The 19,918-nt window shown below is 41.6% G+C and overlaps 2 protein-coding genes across 7 annotated transcripts in view; both read left to right on the top strand.

Moving 5' to 3' along the window:
• The window catches only part of rxfp2a (relaxin family peptide receptor 2a), a gene marked incomplete at its 3' end in the record, with an annotated part of 47,496 nt that extends 39,954 nt beyond the window's left edge, over positions 1–7,542 (top strand). The window contains 5 exon segments of the mRNA XM_080867062.1: positions 474–569; positions 1,295–1,463; positions 1,921–2,139; positions 7,252–7,376; positions 7,378–7,542. Of these exon segments, the coding sequence (XP_080723188.1) occupies positions 474–569; positions 1,295–1,463; positions 1,921–2,139; positions 7,252–7,376; positions 7,378–7,542 (774 nt within the window).
• Positions 7,543–10,766: 3,224 nt separating this feature from the next.
• Positions 10,767–19,918, top strand: part of fryb (furry homolog b) — a 55,842-nt gene continuing 46,690 nt past the window's right edge. For 4 of the 6 annotated variants that reach the window (XM_080867355.1, XM_080867351.1, XM_080867350.1 and 1 more), the window contains exon 1: positions 18,280–19,358. In XM_080867355.1, the coding sequence (XP_080723481.1) occupies positions 19,112–19,358 (247 nt within the window). In that variant the 5' untranslated portion in view covers positions 18,280–19,111. Of the gene's footprint in view, positions 10,905–18,277; positions 19,359–19,918 lie in introns of those variants that run through there. The other 2 variants (XM_080867353.1, XM_080867354.1) reach the window with 2 other exon arrangements.

Here is a 19,918-nt window from a genome sequence, read left to right as displayed (position 1 = left end):
ACTTACACATCCTTCGCTTTTTGCTTGTACTTTTGCCCTGCTGTTTTCAGCTAAAGTAGCTTCAAGATTAAAATCATCTTTTGTTCCGCTCACTGGCTGTATCAGCTTGTTTTGGCTCTGCATTATATAAATATCATGTTTGCAGACTAAGGTACTCATATTATGCTCTCTTTTACTTTAAAAACGTGTTTATAATTCACTCTCACTCATTGCTTTTAGCTGTTGCAGATGGAGACATAACAAGCCTCAGCTGGAGTTTAACAACCTGTCTCAGAACTTTATGCACTTTCCAGGATAAATCATCATTAGACTGACTTTATAAATGATGTGAACCCAAGTTCCATCCTCTGCATGTTGATTCCTCTGTCATAATAGAGGTTCTACTAATAACAGTGCAGCCAATATTCAAAGCAGTGTTCAGTTTATAAGTTAAAAACATGTTGTTTTCATTTGCGGTGCATGTTTCTCCTCAGGTGTCTGTTCTCCTCCTGACCTACCTGACTCTGGAGAAGTTCCTTGTCATTGTTTTCCCTTTTAGAAATTTGCGCCCAGGCAAATTTCAGACAGGGGTAAGTTGCACTTTTCAAAATGGGGAACAATGTGCCTGATGAATGTCATCCAACTGTTGTCTTTGTCTACAAAGTAATCGTCACTCTTATTTTGAAGAAAAACTGCTGAAGAACACACTGCACAAAAGTCCTCAACGCTCACTGACTCAGTAACTGCAGAGCTCCAAACCTCCTCTGGCATTAACATCAGCACAAAAACTGTTTGCTGGGAGCTTCATGCCTTCAGTAGGTGTAAAGTGCAGTTAGCTCATTTTAGTCCACTAGTAATCTTAGCTGTAAGGGAAAACAGTTTGTGTGAAGAACAAAAGAGAGATATCCTTTGTTCTACTGGTTTGGTATGAAGTATAAAGTAACCCCTGAACATCACCATCCCCAAAATATTGACCATTTCCAGATTTACTACAGTCTACTATTCATTTTACTGCTTTGAACCAAGTCTAAGAGTCAGCCATTTACTGTAAATATGCCTCCACCCACCTCACATCCACCAGTAAAGAATTAAAAGACCTACTGCTTGTTCTCCCAGATTGTCCACACAGAGGCAGAACATGAAGTGACTCGTCAGTCAGCAGGAGGCAACTTGATTGAAGCAAATGCTTGAAATCTGATTAAATAAATGTCAACTAGAGTTTGGAAACCCAGGCAGTCATAACTTTTCTTATTTGGGGAATTTGAAGAGTACTTTGTGTGAAATCCTGACAGCATGTATGTTGTCCTGCTTTAAGGTGGTCCTGGCCTCGATCTGGCTGCTGGGGTTTATTATTGCAGCCGTGCCCCTAATGAATGAGGACGTCTTTGGGAACTACTACGGACGTAATGGGGTCTGCTTTCCCCTGCACTCTGACAGGCAAGAAAAACCTACTGCCAAAGGATATTCCACAGGGATTTTTCTGGGTGAATAGAAGATTTTGTTTTTCATGAATTTTCATTCCATATTTTATACTTACATAAGTAAGAGACAGCACTCAGAAGTGGGAATAATTCTTTGTATTATTGTAGGGTCTTTACCTTACAACATAAAACACCTTGAGGCAACTGTTGCTGTGATTTGGTGATGTATAAATGAAATTGAATTGAATTGGAGTTCAGTAAAATCTTTTTTTTAAATTGTCTTTTTCAGAAAAGAAAGACAATCTTCCATTTAAACTTTAAACACCCAAAGAAATGCGAAATTGTTCATTATCACAGAATATACAAAGTGTAAAGTAAAAAAAACTACGCAGGACAAATCTGTGAAGCAGAACTGTCCTGTGTTCAAAACCACTTAAATACTGTATTTAATACTGTATGAACTGCATAACGGTGTTTGATATAGTCCCAGCCAGCATGAAAAGCATTTGTATCTCTTTAGGTCTAAACCTGGTGGCTTTCCTGGTGATTGTATTCTCCTACTCCAGTATGTTCTGCTCCATCTATAAAACCGGCATCAATGCCACCGACCTGAGGAGCGGACTGCACAGAGATGTGGCTGTGGCCAACAGGTTTTTCTTCATCGTGTTCTCTAATGCCCTCTGCTGGATTCCTATATTTTTGGTGAAAGTCCTCTCGCTGCTGGAGGTGGAGATCCCTGGTAAGAAGTGAAACATATATATGTATAGATATATGTGTATGTATAGATATATGTGTATGTATAGATATATGTGTATGTATAGATATATGTGTGTGTGTGTGTGTGTATATATGTATATATATATATATATATATATATATATATATATATATATATATATATATATATATATATATATATATATATATATATATATAAAAACACCCAGCACGCCCCTGCGGGCGGTTTATCCTTCAAGCTCGGGTCCTCTACCAGAGGCCTGGGAGCTTGAGGGTCCTGCGCAGTATCTTAGCTGTTCCCAGGACTGCACTCTTCTGGACAGAGATCTCCGATGTTGTTCCCGGGATCTGCTGGAGCCACTCGCCTAGCTTGGGAGTCACCGCACCTAGTGCTCCGATTACCACGGGGACCACCGTTACCTTCACCCTCCACATCCTCTCCAGCTCTTCTCTGAGCCCTTGGTATTTCTCCAGCTTCTCGTGTTCCTTCTTCCTGATATTGCTGTCATTCGGAACCGCTACATCGATCACTACGGCAGTCTTCTTCTGTTTGTCTACCACCACTATGTCCGGTTGGTTAGCCACCACCATTTTGTCCGTCTGTATCTGGAAGTCCCACAGGATCTTAGCTCGGTCATTCTCCACCACCCTTGGGGGCATCTCCCATTTTGACCTCGGGACTTCCAGGTTATACTCGGCACAGATGTTCCTGTACACTATGCCGGCCACTTGGTTATGGCGTTCCATGTATGCCTTGCCTGCTAGCATCTTGCACCCTGCTGTTATGTGCTGGATTGTTTCTGGGGCATCTTTACACAGCCTGCACCTGGGGTCTTGCCTGGTGTGATAGACCCCAGCCTCTATGGATCTTGTGCTCAGAGCTTGTTCTTGTGCTGCCATGATTAGTGCCTCTGTGCTGTCTTTCAGTCCAGCTTTGTCCAGCCACTGGTAGGATTTCTGGATATCAGCCACCTCCTCTATCTGCCGGTGGTACATACCGTGCAGGGGCCTGTCCTTCCATGATGGTTCCTCGTCTCCCTCCTCTTTCTTGGGTTTCTGCTGCCTGAGGTATTCACTGAGCACTCGGTCAGTTGGGGCCATCTTCCTAATGTATTCTTGGATGTTCGTTGTCTCATCCTGGACTGTGGTGCTGACACTCACCAGTCCCCGGCCCCCTTCCTTCCGCTTAGCGTACAGCCTCAGGGTGCTGGATTTGGGGTGAAACCCTCCATGCATGGTAAGGAGCTTTCTTGTCTTTATGTCAGTGGCTTCTATCTCCTCCTTTGGCCAGCCTATTACCCCAGCAGGGTACCTGATCACGGGCAGGGCGTACGTGTTGATGGCCCGGATCTTGTTCTTACCATTCAGCTGACTCCTCAGGACTTGCCTGACCCTCTGCAGGTACTTGGTGGTTGCAGCTTTTCTAGCGGCCTCTTCATGGTTCCCATTCGCCTGTGGGATCCCCAAGTACTTGTAACTGTCCTCTATGTCTGCAATGTTGCCTTCTGGTAGTTCAATCCCCTCAGTTCTGACTACCTTCCCTCTCTTTGTTACCATCCGACTACACTTCTCCAGTCCGAACGACATTCCAATGTCATTGCTGTATAGCCTGGTAGTGTGGATCAGTGAATCGATGTCTCGTTCACTCTTGGCATACAGCTTCATGTCATCCATGTACAGGAGGTGGCTGACAACTGCTCCGTTCCGTAGTCGGTATCCGTAGCCAGTCTTGTTAATGATCTCACTGAGGGGGTTCAGGCCTATGCAGAACAGCAGTGGGGACAGAGCATCTCCTTGGTAGATCCCGCACTTGATGGTGACTTGTGCTATGGGCTTGGAGTTGGCCTCTAGTGTTGTACGCCACATCCCCATTGAGTTCCTGATGAAGGCTCTTAGGGTCCCATTGATCTTGTACAATTCTAGGCATTCCAGTATCCAGCTGTGGGGCATTGAGTCATAGGCCTTCTTGTAATCAATCCAGGCAGTGCACAGGTTGGTCAGTCTGGTCTTGCAGTCTCGGCTGATTGTTCTGTCTACCAGTAGCTGGTGTTTTGCGCCTCTGGTATTCTTGCCAATTCCTTTCTGTGTCCCGCTCATGTATTGACCCATGTGCCTGTTCATCTTAGCCGATATGATGCCTGACAGGAGCTTCCATGTAGTACTGAGGCAGGTTATTGGTCGGTAGTTGGAGGGGACCGGTCCCTTCTTGGGGTCCTTGGGGATCAGGACCGTCCGGCCTTCAGTTAGCCATTCCGGGTGTCTCTCGTTAACTAGCAGCTGGTTCATTTGTGCTGCCAGACGCTCGTGGAGTGCAGTCAGCTTCTTCAGCCAGTAGGCGTGAACCATGTCGGGCCCTGGTGCTGTCCAACTCTTCATACTGGAGACCCTTTCTTGGATATCTGCCACTGTGATGGTTACTGGACCCTGTTCAGGGAGGTCGCTGTGGTCAGCCCTCAGATCCTCTAGCCACTGAGCATTGCCGTTATGGGTTGCATCCTTCTCCCATATGCTCTTCCAGTATTGCTCCGTCTCCAGCCTTGGTGGTGCTGTTCTCTTATTGTTCCCTTGCCACTGAGAGTACACCTTTGCTGGTTCTGTGGAGAACAGCTGGTTTATTCTCCTGCCTTCTATCTCTCTGGTGTACCTCCTCAAGCGGCTGGCCAAGGCTGTGAGTCTTTGCTTGGCAGTTTCCAAGGCCTCAGGTATGGACAGCTTGCTGTATTTCTTAGGCACCTTATTTGTCGCACCTTTCTGCAACTCCGTTAGTTGGCTAACCTCCCTCCGTGCTACTTTGATCTTGCCCTCTAGCCTCCTTCTCCATGGAGGGTACTGCCCCTTGTCGCTGTTCAACTTGTAGCCAAGCATGTCACTGATCACTGTTGCCGTATTGTAGATCAGCTTGTTAGTGTCGGTAATCGTGGTTGTAGGTATTGCCCGTAGTGCTGCATTAACATCATCTAGCAGACCTTCTGAGGGAACTTCACGGCTACACGCCTTTGGGAACACAGGATTGCGAGTTCGATTCCTGCCTGGGGCGTCTGTATCCAGTAAGGGTCCTAAGGCTAGACCCCCTATATTAAGCAAGCCTACCGCAGACATGAGCGAGACGGATAAATATGAAGGCATGCCGGCTCGGACGTCGCCCGGATCAACGAGGTCCGCGTCAGGTGTTGAGGAACCAGGGTACCCTGACGAAAAGTGGGCTACTGGAACAGGAAGGCATCGGTGGGCAAGAGACAAAAAAAAGGGCGTTGTTGGAATGCTACTACGCAAGTAACCCCGGCGGAAGGGGCTACATGAATAGGATGAGGGACCTATGGATATATATATATATATACAGTGGGGCAAAAAAGTATTTAGTCAGCCACCGATTGTGCAAGTTCCCCCACTTAAAATGATGACAGAGGTCAGTAATTTGCACCAGAGGTACACTTCAACTGTGAGAGACAGAATGTGAAAAAAAAAATCCATGAATTCACATGGTAGGATTTGTAAAGAATTTATCCGTAAATCAGGGTGGAAAATAAGTATTTGGTCACCTCAAACATGGAAAATCTCTGGCTCTCACAGACCTGTAACGTCTTCTGTAAGAAGCTTTTCTGTCCCCCACTCGTTACCTGTATGAATGGCACCTGTTTGAACTCATCATCTGTATAAAAGACACCTGTCCACAGCCTCAAACAGTCAGACTCCAAACTCCGCCATGGCCAAGACCAAAGAGCTTTCGAAGGACACCAGGAAAAGTATTGTAGACCTGCACCAGACTGGGAAGAGTGAATCTACAATAGGCAAGCAGCTTGGTGTGAAAAAAATCAACTGTGGGAGCAATCATCAGAAAATGGAAGACATACAAGACCACTGATAATCTCCCACGATCTGGGGCTCCACGCAAGATCTCATCCCGTGGAGTCAAAATGATCATGAGAACGGTGAGCAAAGATCCCAGAACCACACGGGGGGACCTGGTGAATGACCTGCAGAGAGCTGGGACCAAAGTAACAAAGGTCACCATCAGTAACACACTACAACGGCAGGGAATCAAATCCCGCAGTGCCAGACGTGTTCCGCTGCTGAAGCCAGTGCATGTCCAGGCCCGTCTGAAGTTTGCCAGAGAGCACATGGATGATACAGCAGAGGATTGGGAGAATGTCATGTGGTCAGATGAAACCAAAGTGGAACTTTTTGGTATAAACTCAACTCGTCGTGTTTGGAGGACGAAGAATACTGAGTTGCATCCCAAGAACACCATACCTACTGTGAAGCATGGGGGTGGAAACATCATGCTATGGGGCTGTTTTTCTGCCAAGGGGACAGGACGACTGATCCGTGTTAAGGACAGAATGAATGGGGCCATGTATCGTGAGATTTTGAGCCAAAACCTCCTTCCATCAGTGAGAACTTTGAAGATGAAACGAGGCTGGGTCTTCCAACATGACAATGATCCAAAACACACCGCCCGGGCAACAAAGGAGTGGCTCCGTAAGAAGCATTTGAAAGTCCTGGAGTGGCCTAGCCAGTCTCCAGACCTCAACCCCATAGAAAATCTGTGGCGGGAGTTGAAAGTCCGTGTTGCTCGGCGACAGCCCCAAAAAATCACTGCTCTCGAGAAGATCTGCATGGAGGAATGGGCCAAAATACCAGCTACTGTGTGTGCAAACCTGGTAAAGACCTATAGTAAACGTTTGACCTCTGTTATTGCCAACAAAGGTTATGTTACAAAGTATTGAGTTGTATTTTTGTTATTGACCAAATACTTATTTTCCACCCTGATTTACGAATAAATTCTTTACAAATCCTACCATGTGAATTCATGGATTTTTTTTCACATTCTGTCTCTCACAGTTGAAGTGTACCTCTGGTGCAAATTACTGACCTCTGTCATCATTTTAAGTGGGGGAACTTGCACAATCGGTGGCTGACTAAATACTTTTTTGCCCCACTGTATATATATACATGTGTGTGTATATGTATATATATATGTGTGTGTGTGTGTATACATGTGTGTGTGTATGTATAGGTCACTGTGTTACTTTATTGAATAGTTTGCTAACAAGCATCAACACAATTATATTTCTCTAGATTTCAATCACTTGTGAAATGTTTCCTTCCTTAGGCACTATCTCCAGCTGGGTTGTCATCTTCATCCTTCCCATCAACAGTGCCTTGAACCCCATCCTGTACACCTTGACCACCAGCTTCTTCAGAGAGCAGGTGGAAGTTTTACTCTGTCACTGGCAATACTCCTAATACTCTTCTGCCAGGAGGAGTATTATGTCTGAAGAAAGACCGCAAAAGCCTTACCTCGTCCACAATCTTTATGGAGACGTCACGGGGTCTGTGCTACCAGCCACCCGTTTACCTCCAGCAGGTGTCACTTATAAGCGCAGATCCTCTCTATGCCTGATGATGTATTTGTAAAGATACAGCATTTTGTAAGCTACTAGTCCTTTTTTATTGTTTTACGTTCACATTCACACCCACATCCAGGATAGAATCACCAAATATCCTAACATGAACATATTTGGACCCAAATACAAATAGTACCCAAAGAGAGCCCATGCAGGCCAGACCTTTTTGCTTTGAGGCAAAAGACCTAACCACTGTTGCACTTCACCACTTGAATTAATAAAATATAATGAACATAATATAAAAATTCAAGATCTTACAACTGGTCCAGTCATAATTTATAAAATATACTGTTGATGTCAAGCCATCCTGAGGATGGCGCAGACCATAAAATGGGTGTCAAACATAGGGCCCAGGGGCTAGAATTGGCCAGGCAAAAACTCTAGTCCCATTGGGCTGCTTTGGGGAAATTGAAGGAGCTCATAAATCTTGGACTTTTTACCGTACTCTCATAAGTTTTACAGCTTTTTTTCTACTGATAAAAACCACGCTCCCCACTTCCTCCCAGTGAAAACAGAACTTTTTTAATGATAGGACACTCTGGGCAATGAGCTACCAAAACTTTTTATGTAATTTTACACATTTATTTCTTACTGTCAAAGCCCAAAAGTCATTCTGACAGATTTCTTTTTATTTACTTACAGCAGCATTTCTTTATCACGTAAAAGGAGATGCCCAATTTAAATTGCACTTTTCATTAATCTGTTAAGATATAGGAGGGATTAACTGTGCAGTTAACTTCTTTAAAACGATAGAAAAGCGCATTTCAGTTAAGATGAAAATGAGCTTTATGTGGCTCATGTAAAATGAGTTTGACATCCCTGCCTTAAAATTCCTTAAGTCTATCAAGAAAAGTGTTTAGATGACTCTTGTAAAATACACACATAGATCCTAAACAGTCCCTATGGTGAACTTTTTATGAAATTTAGAAGCTGTGGGACAAACACAGAGAGACTGACAAATACCAGTGGCATAATATTAATGAAGAACATATTTTATATACAGAGCTATCCAGTTAATCTCTGCTTACCTACTGGTTTCTTTTTTGTCTTGCCCTTTAATTCCTCCATGCCCATCACTTTTTGGGTTTTTATCAGCTTGTTTAACTATCCTCATAATTCTTGGTTTCATGTCATATTCTTCCATTTACATGTACTGTATCTGCTTTGACTGAACTAATGTTGAAACTGAACCAATATGGTGCTGGCCCTTTGTGCCATAGTCATGCTGTTTAAGAGAACTGTTCTGAACTCTTCATTTGACTGACAACTTGGATGAAAGCATTTTGTACACGTATGTCATATTACATGTAATTAACAAACTGACAAATGAGGAGACTGAATTGCGACACTCTCAACATCTGCACATGAGACTTTGGAGCTGGACTTTTCCAGATTTCTTTCATGTTTTGATGATTGATTTTTTTATTTTTTTTTAATCAGTGCACCAATGGACCTTTAAAAGCTCCTTTAACTTAGTGACAATCATTAAACGTGGAGGAGTTTAGACACTGATGACATGAAAAGGAAAGCTGGACAGATAAATAAAAATGGCTGTTTAATACTTGCATACATTTCTCATTAATATGCCAAGCAATGGAATCCTAACAAGGCCCTTATTTCCTGTTATGCTGTATTGATCTGCATATGTTTGTTTAGTGTATAAAATTCGGTACGCATCCTCTCGGTGTGAGTTGTGTGCTTTTTGATGGTGTTTGTTGGTGTCAGGCTCTATATTGGTTTTTCTTAAATTAAATAACAATAAAAAGACATGAACTAACATGAAGCACATTCATATATTTTTGGCTTTTTTGTATGAGCAGTAGTAGGTCATTCTTTAAGGCTTTCTGTAACCTGAAAGGAAGACAGCGCAAACAAAAATAAGCAGTGGTGTACTTTATGTATGTTTATTTACATACACACGGAGATGAATATTTCCCTATTATAAAATGAACATGACTGAAAACCTTGATTACCAAAAAACAGTGCTGGCATTGTTTTCCTCTATAAAACCATTCTAGCTAAACTTCCAGTTTAGCTCTGTATCCCTCTCTGTCCACATACCAATAGCTACCAGCTACACTTCTCTAAATGGTTACTTTGTCACTTTGGACATGGGATAATTTACAAAACAGACCTACATTTAAACATCCTTCTATCTTCAGTTTATTTTCTCAAGATTCCTATTAGCTGAAGCAGTGCAGCACCTTTATTCCTGGGGTCACAAATCCTTACATTTTAATAGTTTGCTGTTAAACATACACACACACACACACACACACAAACAAACAACAAAAAACAGCTTCTCACAGCACAAATTATACCTGATATAACTTTTACAGATCCAGGCTCATGTTAACAGTTTCTAACTGTAGTCAAAAGTGTTTCTCTCTATCTGCAGTGGCACCAAATTCTATTCCTTAAAGCACCATCTAAAATACTTCTTATAACTGAATTGGTACTTGCTATCGGTAATACAAATTGTCCTCCTTGCTGATTTTTTTGTATTAATAAATATTAATAAAGAATTATAAATTTTTAATACAAAAAATAACATTTCTAATCAATTTAAATGAAAAATGAAGTAATATTTATATATTCAATTTAAAAGCATAATAAGTAATGTAGTGAAGGACACTTGTGGGTGTTTCTTTTGAGAAGTCATTTAATGCTTTAATCTTCTATGTTATGACTATTTTTAGCCATAACAATAGCACTCATATTTTATATTCATATTATTATGTGTAGGATTGTGCACATTTTGTTGTATTTCTAGCTTTTTCTTTTTTTTTTTTTTTAGATGTGTTAGGTTGTATGGTCTCTAGTTTAGCCAGGTTTCTTTTGTAAACGAGATGCTGTTCTCAGTGGGAGTTCTTGGTAAAAAAAAAAAAAAAAAAAAAAGGTAATGATAATCACAATACAAAAATGAAGCTGTTTCACCTCCATATTAGTTTGTGCAGCTACGTATCATACACGTGCCTGTTATCCTGCTACAACGTGTCTTTGGACTTGTTTTCCACGGCTTTTACTTCTCTTGATTTGGTCTCACCTGCGGTTCTCAGCATCCTTTCATAGCAGGTGTCCTGCCCTTGGTCCAAGGTGCGCCCCTAGCGACACGTTTATGGACACAGCTGCTAACCAATAGGAAGCTTGTCTTGCCTCAGTTACCGGCTTCTTGGCGTTCGATTGGTTGCTAAGGGCGGGGCACTCACATCCCGAGCAGTAGCGCTGTCAGCTGAGGCGGCACGACTCCTGGAGGAGAGAGACGAGGAGGATTGATGAAAACAAGCCACCGAATCACATAAACAAAGAACTGGTGCTAGGAAATGATCCTGTAGTGGCCGAGGTCGACGCAGAAAAGGTACAGTTAATCTAAATGATTCGCCAGTGCTATGCCCGGTGCTGTTTAACGGCTCTGTGTCAACCACAAAGGGAACCGAGCAATTTCTTAATACAACATCGATAGCTCTAACTACCACGGGGGGCTTCTACTAGCTCTTTAGCAGCTGAGTTAGCCATAGGCTTAGCCGGTTACAGTGGTCGGCCATTAAAAGAAAGAAAAGGAGAATGTGACTTAACCTAAACTCGCTTCTTTAGTTGCCTCGGTGCCACCAACACAGCGAACAATGCCGAGCGGCTTTGTGAGGCAAGTTAGCTAAAGCAACAGTGTTTATCTAAAACAGCGACTATCATAGTAAATCACACTTTATGATGGCTACGCTACACTTTAGCTATCAGCGAGGGAGCTAATGTAAATACCAGCAGTGCTACTTGCCAGTGATTACAATCTGGGAGCATTAAAAAAAAAAGTGTGTCACGTCTGGAAGAGAAAACACGCACGTCTCTCAGTTCCGGTGCCCGTCTGATACCCTGTCTGGGCCTTTTGGACCCCTCACCGATGAGGTGTTTTTCGTCATTGAGAAGACGTATAGAGTTGTGGGCTGTGGATCAATGTGTAGTCCAGGTCGGGTGGTCTCCCGTTGTTATTATCCCATTGCTGAGATGTCCAGAAGCAGTCAGCTTGGATGTTTTGTGAGAGGAAGCCAGTGTTTGAGGATGTATCATTGCAGGCAGCAGTACCCTGCTGACTGTTTTAAATGTTTTGAAATCTGATTGATATTTAATAGGGGTTTTGTGCTCTTCTGTTGTGTTGTGTTGTACTGTGCTGTGCTGTGGTGAAGTGTGCTGCTCACACTGTTCACACATCTCAGGCTTACTCCCTTTCTTTCTCATGAATCATAGTCCTCTTCATCACTCCAGCTTTTTTGGCACAGCCAGTCAGCAGCAGCAGTAGGAGTGACCCAGTTAACTCTATTGTTTTGGGTATGGATTTACGCTACAAGTAACACACACACACACACACACACACACACACACACACACACACAGTTTGACATGTGTGTCAGAGTATTGTGCTTCTCTGAGGTTCCTTCGATCCCTTTAAGTTTGTTCCCAATCTGGATTTCAAGATGTACAATTCCTGAAATCCAGACTGGTGTTTTTGGAATAAGTTTCCTCTACACCAGTCTAGTTTGATTTCATTTTTAAATAAGCATAATGCATTTGCACAGATAGTGATTATTCTTACAGATTCAAAGCTTATTTAAGGAAGTCCTTCTTTAATTGTTTGAATCTGAAACTTTTTTTAAGATTTAAATTTTCTTGTACTTGCTGTTTAATACGTGGAGGTGCTTTATAATGCGCTGCCCCACTCGGGCTTCAATTGCCTTTGTAGCATGACTGATTTATACATCAGCACCACTGTAGTGGAGCAAAAAGCCCTGCATTTATTACCTTTTAGCATCATCAAACCACATTAAAAATTCATTTTGAGAGAAACTTTATTATTTAAAATTAGAATTGGCATTTGTTTCTGTGCATTTAGTTGTAGAGAATATTGGCTATTCAAACAAAGAGTTTGCTATCAGCCACTATCCATGTGAGAGTATCATTTTAAAATTTTTGGCCCTCTACTATCGGGTTTCTCAAGTTTTGTAGAGAAGCCTTCTTTCACCCCTTTTATGATACTTGAGACTCTGTTTTTTGGCACGTTAGTGTAAATGGCTGAGTTCTTTTAAGCTTTACCGTCTATTTGTCGACAGGCCCTTCAATCCCGCTCACAGGTCACAGAGATCAGATCTAAGGAGCTCATGACAACTTTTTTTTTATTTTTTCCAGACAACTTTTAACATGAGTGGCAGAGACTAATCTGGTATAATGCTGCTGTAAGTTTCCAAAATATATTTTTGGAAGCTTAATTAAGGTTGTACGGTGTGGATGAGCATGGCCACCCTTTATTTGTTTAAGTAAATCTGCCAGAAAGTAACTGCTCAGCCATCTCCACACACACACGCGCGTATGTGTGAACAACAGAAAGTGCGACCTCACACTCTGGACTGGTGAACCTCAGTCAGCTGAGCTCTCTGTCTTTCCTCACCCTCTTTGTTCCCATAGATACCACTAGACACCTCACTCCCACTGCCTTACATAACGTGGTTCTTCTGCCAGAGACACACCAGTTGACTCACACACAGAAGACATCATCACACAGTCCTTACCATCACGCTCCCTGTTTGTTTTGCCCCAGGTGCTCATTTTATGGGTGTGCTGTTCTCCGAATATTATTCAGAGAGCAGCTAAATAGTTTTTGTCTTACATGGCCTGTTAAGCCTGTTTGAGCGGCGTGTCGATGTATTGATTTAACAAAGAATTAATTGAATTTGCTTGTGTGTGTTTTGTGTGTGTGTGTGTTTGTTTTAAGATTTTAGGAAATTGTTGAGGGAGCGTTGTTTCACGCCTGTAGATTTAATGGAGCTCTGAGGCTGTTTGATTATGCATTAGCCCGCACATTGGAGACTCCAGAGATACTGTTATATAACACAGCTCTATATGGAAAGACATATTGCTGTGTGTGTGTGTCTGTTTACACGTACACTTCAATGGCTAGTGTGATGTAATGCCGTGATGCATTTTTTTGTAATTGATGTTTTGATGTCTCATTTTGTTTTTAAAATCAAGCCATCAGTCCTTGCTTTTATCTTTTCTGCGCTGCAGGCAAAGCTAATTGTGTTTAAAACAATCTTGTCAACGTACAAACTAACAAACCTGACCTCCTCAGAAAGAAACGCTATTGGTAAGCAGAGCTTTTGTTTCTGTAATGGGCTCAAGAGGGCACCATTGTAGAGCCGGTGTTTGGGCATGATAATGGCAGGAGAAAAAAAAGATGGAAGATAATCAGTTGTTAAACTACCAATGTGGACAATACAGCTACAATACTGAGAAAAAGTGCTGAGTCACTCCTCATTTCTTTATATTTTATCGGGAAAATGAAAAATAGGTGCAGTGATTTGTTGAAGCATGCAAAAATAATGCAAATACATTATATAATGCAAAAACAGAGTTTTTACACTTCTAACAAACTTGAAAGTCAATATTTGGTGTGACCACCTTTATTATTCAACACAGCCTGAAATCTCTTTGACAAGCTGTCTTGTTATATCTCTAAGTAGTCTTCAGGAATAGTTCTTGGGGCTTCTTGAAGCACATTCAAAACTCTTCTTTGGATGTTGCTGCCTTTTATTCTGCTCTCTGCCAAGATCCCACACTGCTTCAGTAATGTTGAGGTCTGGACTCTGTAGAGAGACGAATCCATGGCTGATAGTGTTGCTTTGTGTGTTTTTCTCTCCAGGTATGCCTTTACTGCATTAGAAGTGTGTTTGAAATCATTGTCATGCTAAAAAAAGAAGACTCCACTATGTTTTACTGATACCTGTAGACTGTTGTACCGCTCTCCTGATCTCTTGGTTCAAACCAAGTAGTTAAGATCTGTTTTTGATTTTTAGTTAGTCAAGTTCTTGTGCAGTTTGACATACCTTGGCTATTTCTCCCTGTTTCCCTTCCACTGAGATCATTTCTGATGAGACCACAGCAAACAGTAGATGGGTCAACTGAAAGGCCAGATGCATCTCTCAGGTCCTGTCTGGATCTGGCTTGTTTTCTATTCCTTAAAGACATGACTTTCAGATACTGTTCATCTGCTATTAATACATTTTTATATACCGCCACTTCTTTTTGTAAGATATGAGACATTTTGAGATAATAGCTCCTTCACATCTGCCTTCATGTCGGTAATTTTCATTGATTCAACTAAAGAAATGGGGTCATATTATGTTTTGTTTTATTTTTTTGTTTTTTGTGACAGGCTGTCTTATGTTATGGTTGAATGGTTCTTAGATTAGTGTTAAGTTGCTTAACAATTGAAAGACAATCCTCTGAAAATGGTCAGAGACAAGGACCGGACTGAAAGTGATTGAAAAAGGTATTTTAAAAGACCTGCAGAGAGCCTGAGGCAAAATATCACAATAGGGTGGCAGACAGTACAGTAATTGTAGTGGTGCATTGCAAACTTTTAAACGTGATCAATTTTAAACTCGTGACACATCTTTTCACTTGTATAGGCTGTTTTAATCAATTGAATCTGTTTGATGTTTGAGTTTAAGTCAACAAAAATGAATTATTAGTCTGATAATCAAGCCTTCCATTCTTCCCCAGCACTGGCTAAAAATAATTACACACCTTTATGGAATGCAATTCTTTTGCGTACAACCTTGTACGCAGTGTACAATGTGGTGTTCATACTTTACACTATAAAACAAAAATCAAAGTAGTTTTGAAAGCATGCGGAAAATGCAGCCGCTAAAAGTGAAAGTTTCATTTTCACTCCGAGAAGTCACTCTCAGCTTAAACCCTGCCCAAACATGCAGTAAATATAAACATGTCAGTTACTTTGCCTGTTTAAACCAGTTTTATGAAGGCATGCATGTATAAAGTAGGTGTTGTACTTAATCAGCTTTGTTCATCACACACCAACCAGCCAATTCTAACATTTAGTGACATCATGAAGGATTCCCTTACTTTTAATTAAATGTTAATTCCTTTGTACTGTTCACAAGGAAAATTTGAATGTAGGATTCTTACATGTAACTTTTACTTAAACAATAACAATTTACTAACCTTCATTTTCTTTATTGTCACACGCATCAATGATGATAATGATTTAGTAAGGCTGAAAGGTATTTGGTGCTTGATTTAACCACAAAGTAAAATCACTCTCCTTTATTATAAGTGTTAACTCAAAATATGCACTCAGTCATACGCTCTTGCGGGAGCAAATGTCCCCTGTGATCTGGACTGATGCTTGTGGTGAGGCGCAGGTGTCATTAACTGTGAACTGAATTAGTCTTGATTTGTTGCTTAAGACCAGAAGTAAACTTGTTTATCTTCTCTTGTTCGACCGGCTTGCTGAGTGTACGGGGGAGTCTGGAAACTGTTAACAAGACAACGTATTTGACTGACAAGAGAGATAAAAGTCCCCTGTCACAGAGGTCCCAGATGGTGCAATTTAAATAGTAGGTGGAGGGATGATCAGAGAAGAAATACAAGGGGTTGCTTTGGGCTGCTGAGGTTAAACTAAGAGGTACAAAGCAGAAAAAGGTGGAAAAAAATTGGGTTTAAAATGACCATCATTCTCAGATTAATAATTAATTCTATGAATCTTGTTAATCTGGGATGTGAACACATGGAAAAAGCAGCAAAATTGCAATTTTTGATTTTTAAAATAAAAGATCCCACAAAAAATGGTTGTGGCACAGTCTCCTTTGACCTAGACTGTGTGGGAGGAAGTAGTTTCTACATTTCAGACTGAATGTTGAATGTGAGACTGGATGGCTCCGCTTTGTCTTCTCAGCTCAACTTTCACCTCTGACTTGCAGGGACACATTTCTTTCTTTGTTGGCAGTGTTGTGGCTGATAACTAAAGTTGAAAAGCTGCACAGTCTACATAAAACTGAACAAAAACAGAGGGACGCTCAGGGGAGGAATCACAGTTAAGGAATGGCAGCTGTTTATTTTAGCCTATGACCCTGTGGTTTGTGTGTGTGTCTCTTTGGGTCTATTTGGTTGTCCCATAACACCAAACCATGTCTGTACTGCGGGCAGAAGCTGGTGCTTATCTCATAATTCATATTCAGGCTGATTTGTGTGCAGGCTGTTAAGTAACTCAGAAATTATGACTAAAAAACTAATATTATACTAATAGTCAGGTCAGGTTGTTTCTAATACATATCTTAATGCAGATAAAATGAAAATGCAGAAAAGACAGATACTTTTATCTGTGGGGTTTCTTTGATTGGTTGGTCAGAATTAAAGATTAAATACAGAATAAAAGTCTCCTGTTTGTGTGTGTTCATGTGAGGAAGAGTGAATGAGTCTGTTTTTAATAGTTGGCTGTTGTACTGCCTTAGGGGACGGCACGCCTCTCTAACTGACTTTGGCACCGAGCCTCACTGTGCCTGTTTGCCAGCCGTTAGCTATTTCCTTGCTCTTTGTTTTGTCTCCAGACACTAGCTTGTGTGATGTATTTATTTGACCTTTGACCTTGATGGCATTTGAAGTCTCCTTTGTTTGTGGTGATTGTGGAGATTCAAGAAAGACAGATTACAAAATTCAAGGAAGGAAAATTCTCATTTCCTGTTAGCAGCCAGTGGCAGGTGTAGCTTCAAGCAGATGGCCTGAAGCAGGGATGAGAAGAGGGCTACAGAGTTGTGGTAACGTCAATTCTTTCTAAAGCCACATGCCTTACGTATATATTTTTTCATTTTCAACAAAGACATCACTTCCTGTGTATAAAAAGCATCACCCTCTGCACAACACCATCTCGCTTTATCCAGCATTTTTCACAATGTGGTTTCCCACTCCACTGAACCTGCAAACAGTGTTTAATGTGTAAAGTGGGTTTAGTGTTTTCCCATACGAGAGAGTTTTAATCATCCTAATTAAACCTGTGTTGCAGTCTTTACATGGAGGGCGTGAAAGTTTTGTTTTCACACCTACATGCGCAAAATCCCGGGATGATTCACCAAGTGAAGCTGATGTCATGACGATGGCATACACAGCAGGAAGTCACCGGAGGATATGGAGCTCCCAAGAGATGTTTACCACCTTACCTGCAGAGAGAAGATTGAGTGAGGAGTAAAGAAAGATTACACTTTTTTAATAAAGAACATTTACTTGAATAATTCATGTAGTGTAAGTGTTTGAAAAAAGACCCTGCACATTATTTGCGAGGCTTTGACTTTAAAAATTTCCATTTACATATTGAGGAAGACTTTTAGTAATGTGAGTTAGGATTAAAGGATTAGCATTAAAGAAACACATAATTAGGGTTAAACTAAAACAGTGCAGTGTATTCCCCGTGAGATTTGTTTTTGGATAAGGGGCTGGGATGTCATTTGCGTTTTGACATTTGGCGTAATTCCTGGTCCCTTTCCAGAATTAGATCAAGGAAGTTTTACCTTCAACAGTAACAGTAGCCTACTTATATCATAATGTTGTAACACTTCCGTGTATAGCTGCCATTGTTTTCTTTTTTTTCATGAGTGTACATAAATATGCATTTGCCAGACTTTATTTGACAGATTTAAAACCACATGACAATCACACCCCACAGTTGTCTCTGAAATGTGTGTACTAATCAGCAGCTGATTGTTACAAACATAATTTTAGGCTACTGTGCTTCCTGTTTGTGTTTTCACCCACCCAAACACCCTACCCCCCACCCCTCCAAGCTTTGTTAATGGGTGTGTCTGTCCTCAGGAATCCTACACCATTAACAATTGAGGTTACTGTAACTGGCTAAACAGCTTCGACCAGTGAGCGCAGGGTATCTGACACACCAACACGCAGTGTTCCGGCTATCCAAAGCAGTAAACAGATGCCATTCTTTAATGCTCTACTGCTACGCGAGAGGGGAAAAAGGATGAAACAAGAGTCAGGAAGCAGGTGTGTGAGAGAGGACGCAAGAAAGAAATCATTTTTCTCATTGCCAAAAATGCCTCTGTGAGGGAAGGTGAGTAGGAGAGAGGAAAAAGAGAGGAAGAAAATGCGACGGAGTGGAGGGGTAAAAGAACCACCCAGATTTAACAAACCACCCAATCAAGCTGCGTTCTTGGAATTGGCTCCCTCCCCTTTTTTCACCACCTGAGAGTGAAGAAACACAGCTGTGCCTCAGAGGGCTGAAAAAGACAGAAGGAGAAACACTCTGAGAGCAGGTGAGAGTTGAAGTGGGGCACGCAAAGAGAAGAAAGGTTTTACAGAAAATCTGCTTTCAAATAAAATAAGATTTTTTTTTACAAAAAAAATGTTTTCAAAATCTTAAACAACTGTGAGAAAGCCTCGAGAGGAAGACCTGAACTCTCAGGAGAACTGTGTAACAACAAAGCGATGAGCTCACTGTCTCAGGATTGAATGAACACAACATAAAGCGAATAAACCCTGAAAGGAAACTGGATACCAAAATGTGGGGAAAAAGGTGAAGAGTGAAAATGGACTGAATGGCCTTTTTAAGTATTTTTCCTTCCTCTGGGACAAGGATTTTTTTTTTTTTTTGAGTCTTCTGTGGAACAATGTAAAGTTGTCTTTCTTCCTCTGAGGAGGGCCACATTTTGACAATATTCTACGAGGTGTCGGTGAGCTCCTGTGGAGACTGGCTAATGAGCAAATAGGGGAGACATGTCTCTAGAAGATGTCAAAAGCACCACCAGCCTTGGGGCTGAAAGCAGTGCTTCAGATCATTGCAATGGCCACTGTCTGAACCAACATCAGGATCACGGGGTGAACCAAAGTGAAGGCCAGGATGAGATCGTTCTGGACCGTATTGCCTCTCTGTCAGTGGATAAGTTTGATCCCAGTGACTTCACAGGGAGGTTTTCAAAGATCCAGTTGAGGTCCAGAAAGAGGAGAGGGATCATTAATAGAGGTATGTGGAGACTGGCTCTACAAATGTTGTGTGTTTTGGGGTTTTTTTTGTTTTCTTCTTCTGAAGAGCACAAATGTGAATGAACACAAGATGAGTCAACACAGAGAGGAGGCAATGAGATACATGTTTTGTAATATTCCCAGGAAGTTTGAATGTGATTGCTTATTTGTCATGACCTGAGGAGTTAAGTTTAAGGGTGGAAATGGCAGAAAGACAGGTCGAACATCCAGCTGAAAAAATGATCCTCCGCTCGCCAGCTGGAATGTGGGTGTGTGCGGTTTTTAGCCGCTTTGAGATTTTAAATAACTCAGATCTTCTGCTACCTGTTTAGACCCCGTCTGCCTCTTTATGTACACCACTGCAAAGCTCGTCTTTGTTGTCACTTGGAAACTAGACTCGACAGGTGTATTTGTTGTGGGTTTTGAAGACCCTGTGAAAACTGATACCCTCTGTGTCTTTAGAAAATGCCACAAGGTTACTCCACTGATCATGAATCCAGAAAGAGGCATGCCATTTCTGGCCTCAGGATTGTTGTTTTCCTCAAACCACTTGTTCTCTCT

The sequence above is a fragment of the Rhamphochromis sp. 'chilingali' genome (genome assembly GCF_963969265.1).
Source record: "Rhamphochromis sp. 'chilingali' genome assembly, chromosome: 19".
Classification (NCBI taxonomy): Eukaryota; Metazoa; Chordata; class Actinopteri; order Cichliformes; family Cichlidae; genus Rhamphochromis; species Rhamphochromis sp. 'chilingali'.
Note: the sequence above shows the minus strand (reverse complement) of the source record. Positions and strands in the feature narration are given on the sequence as shown.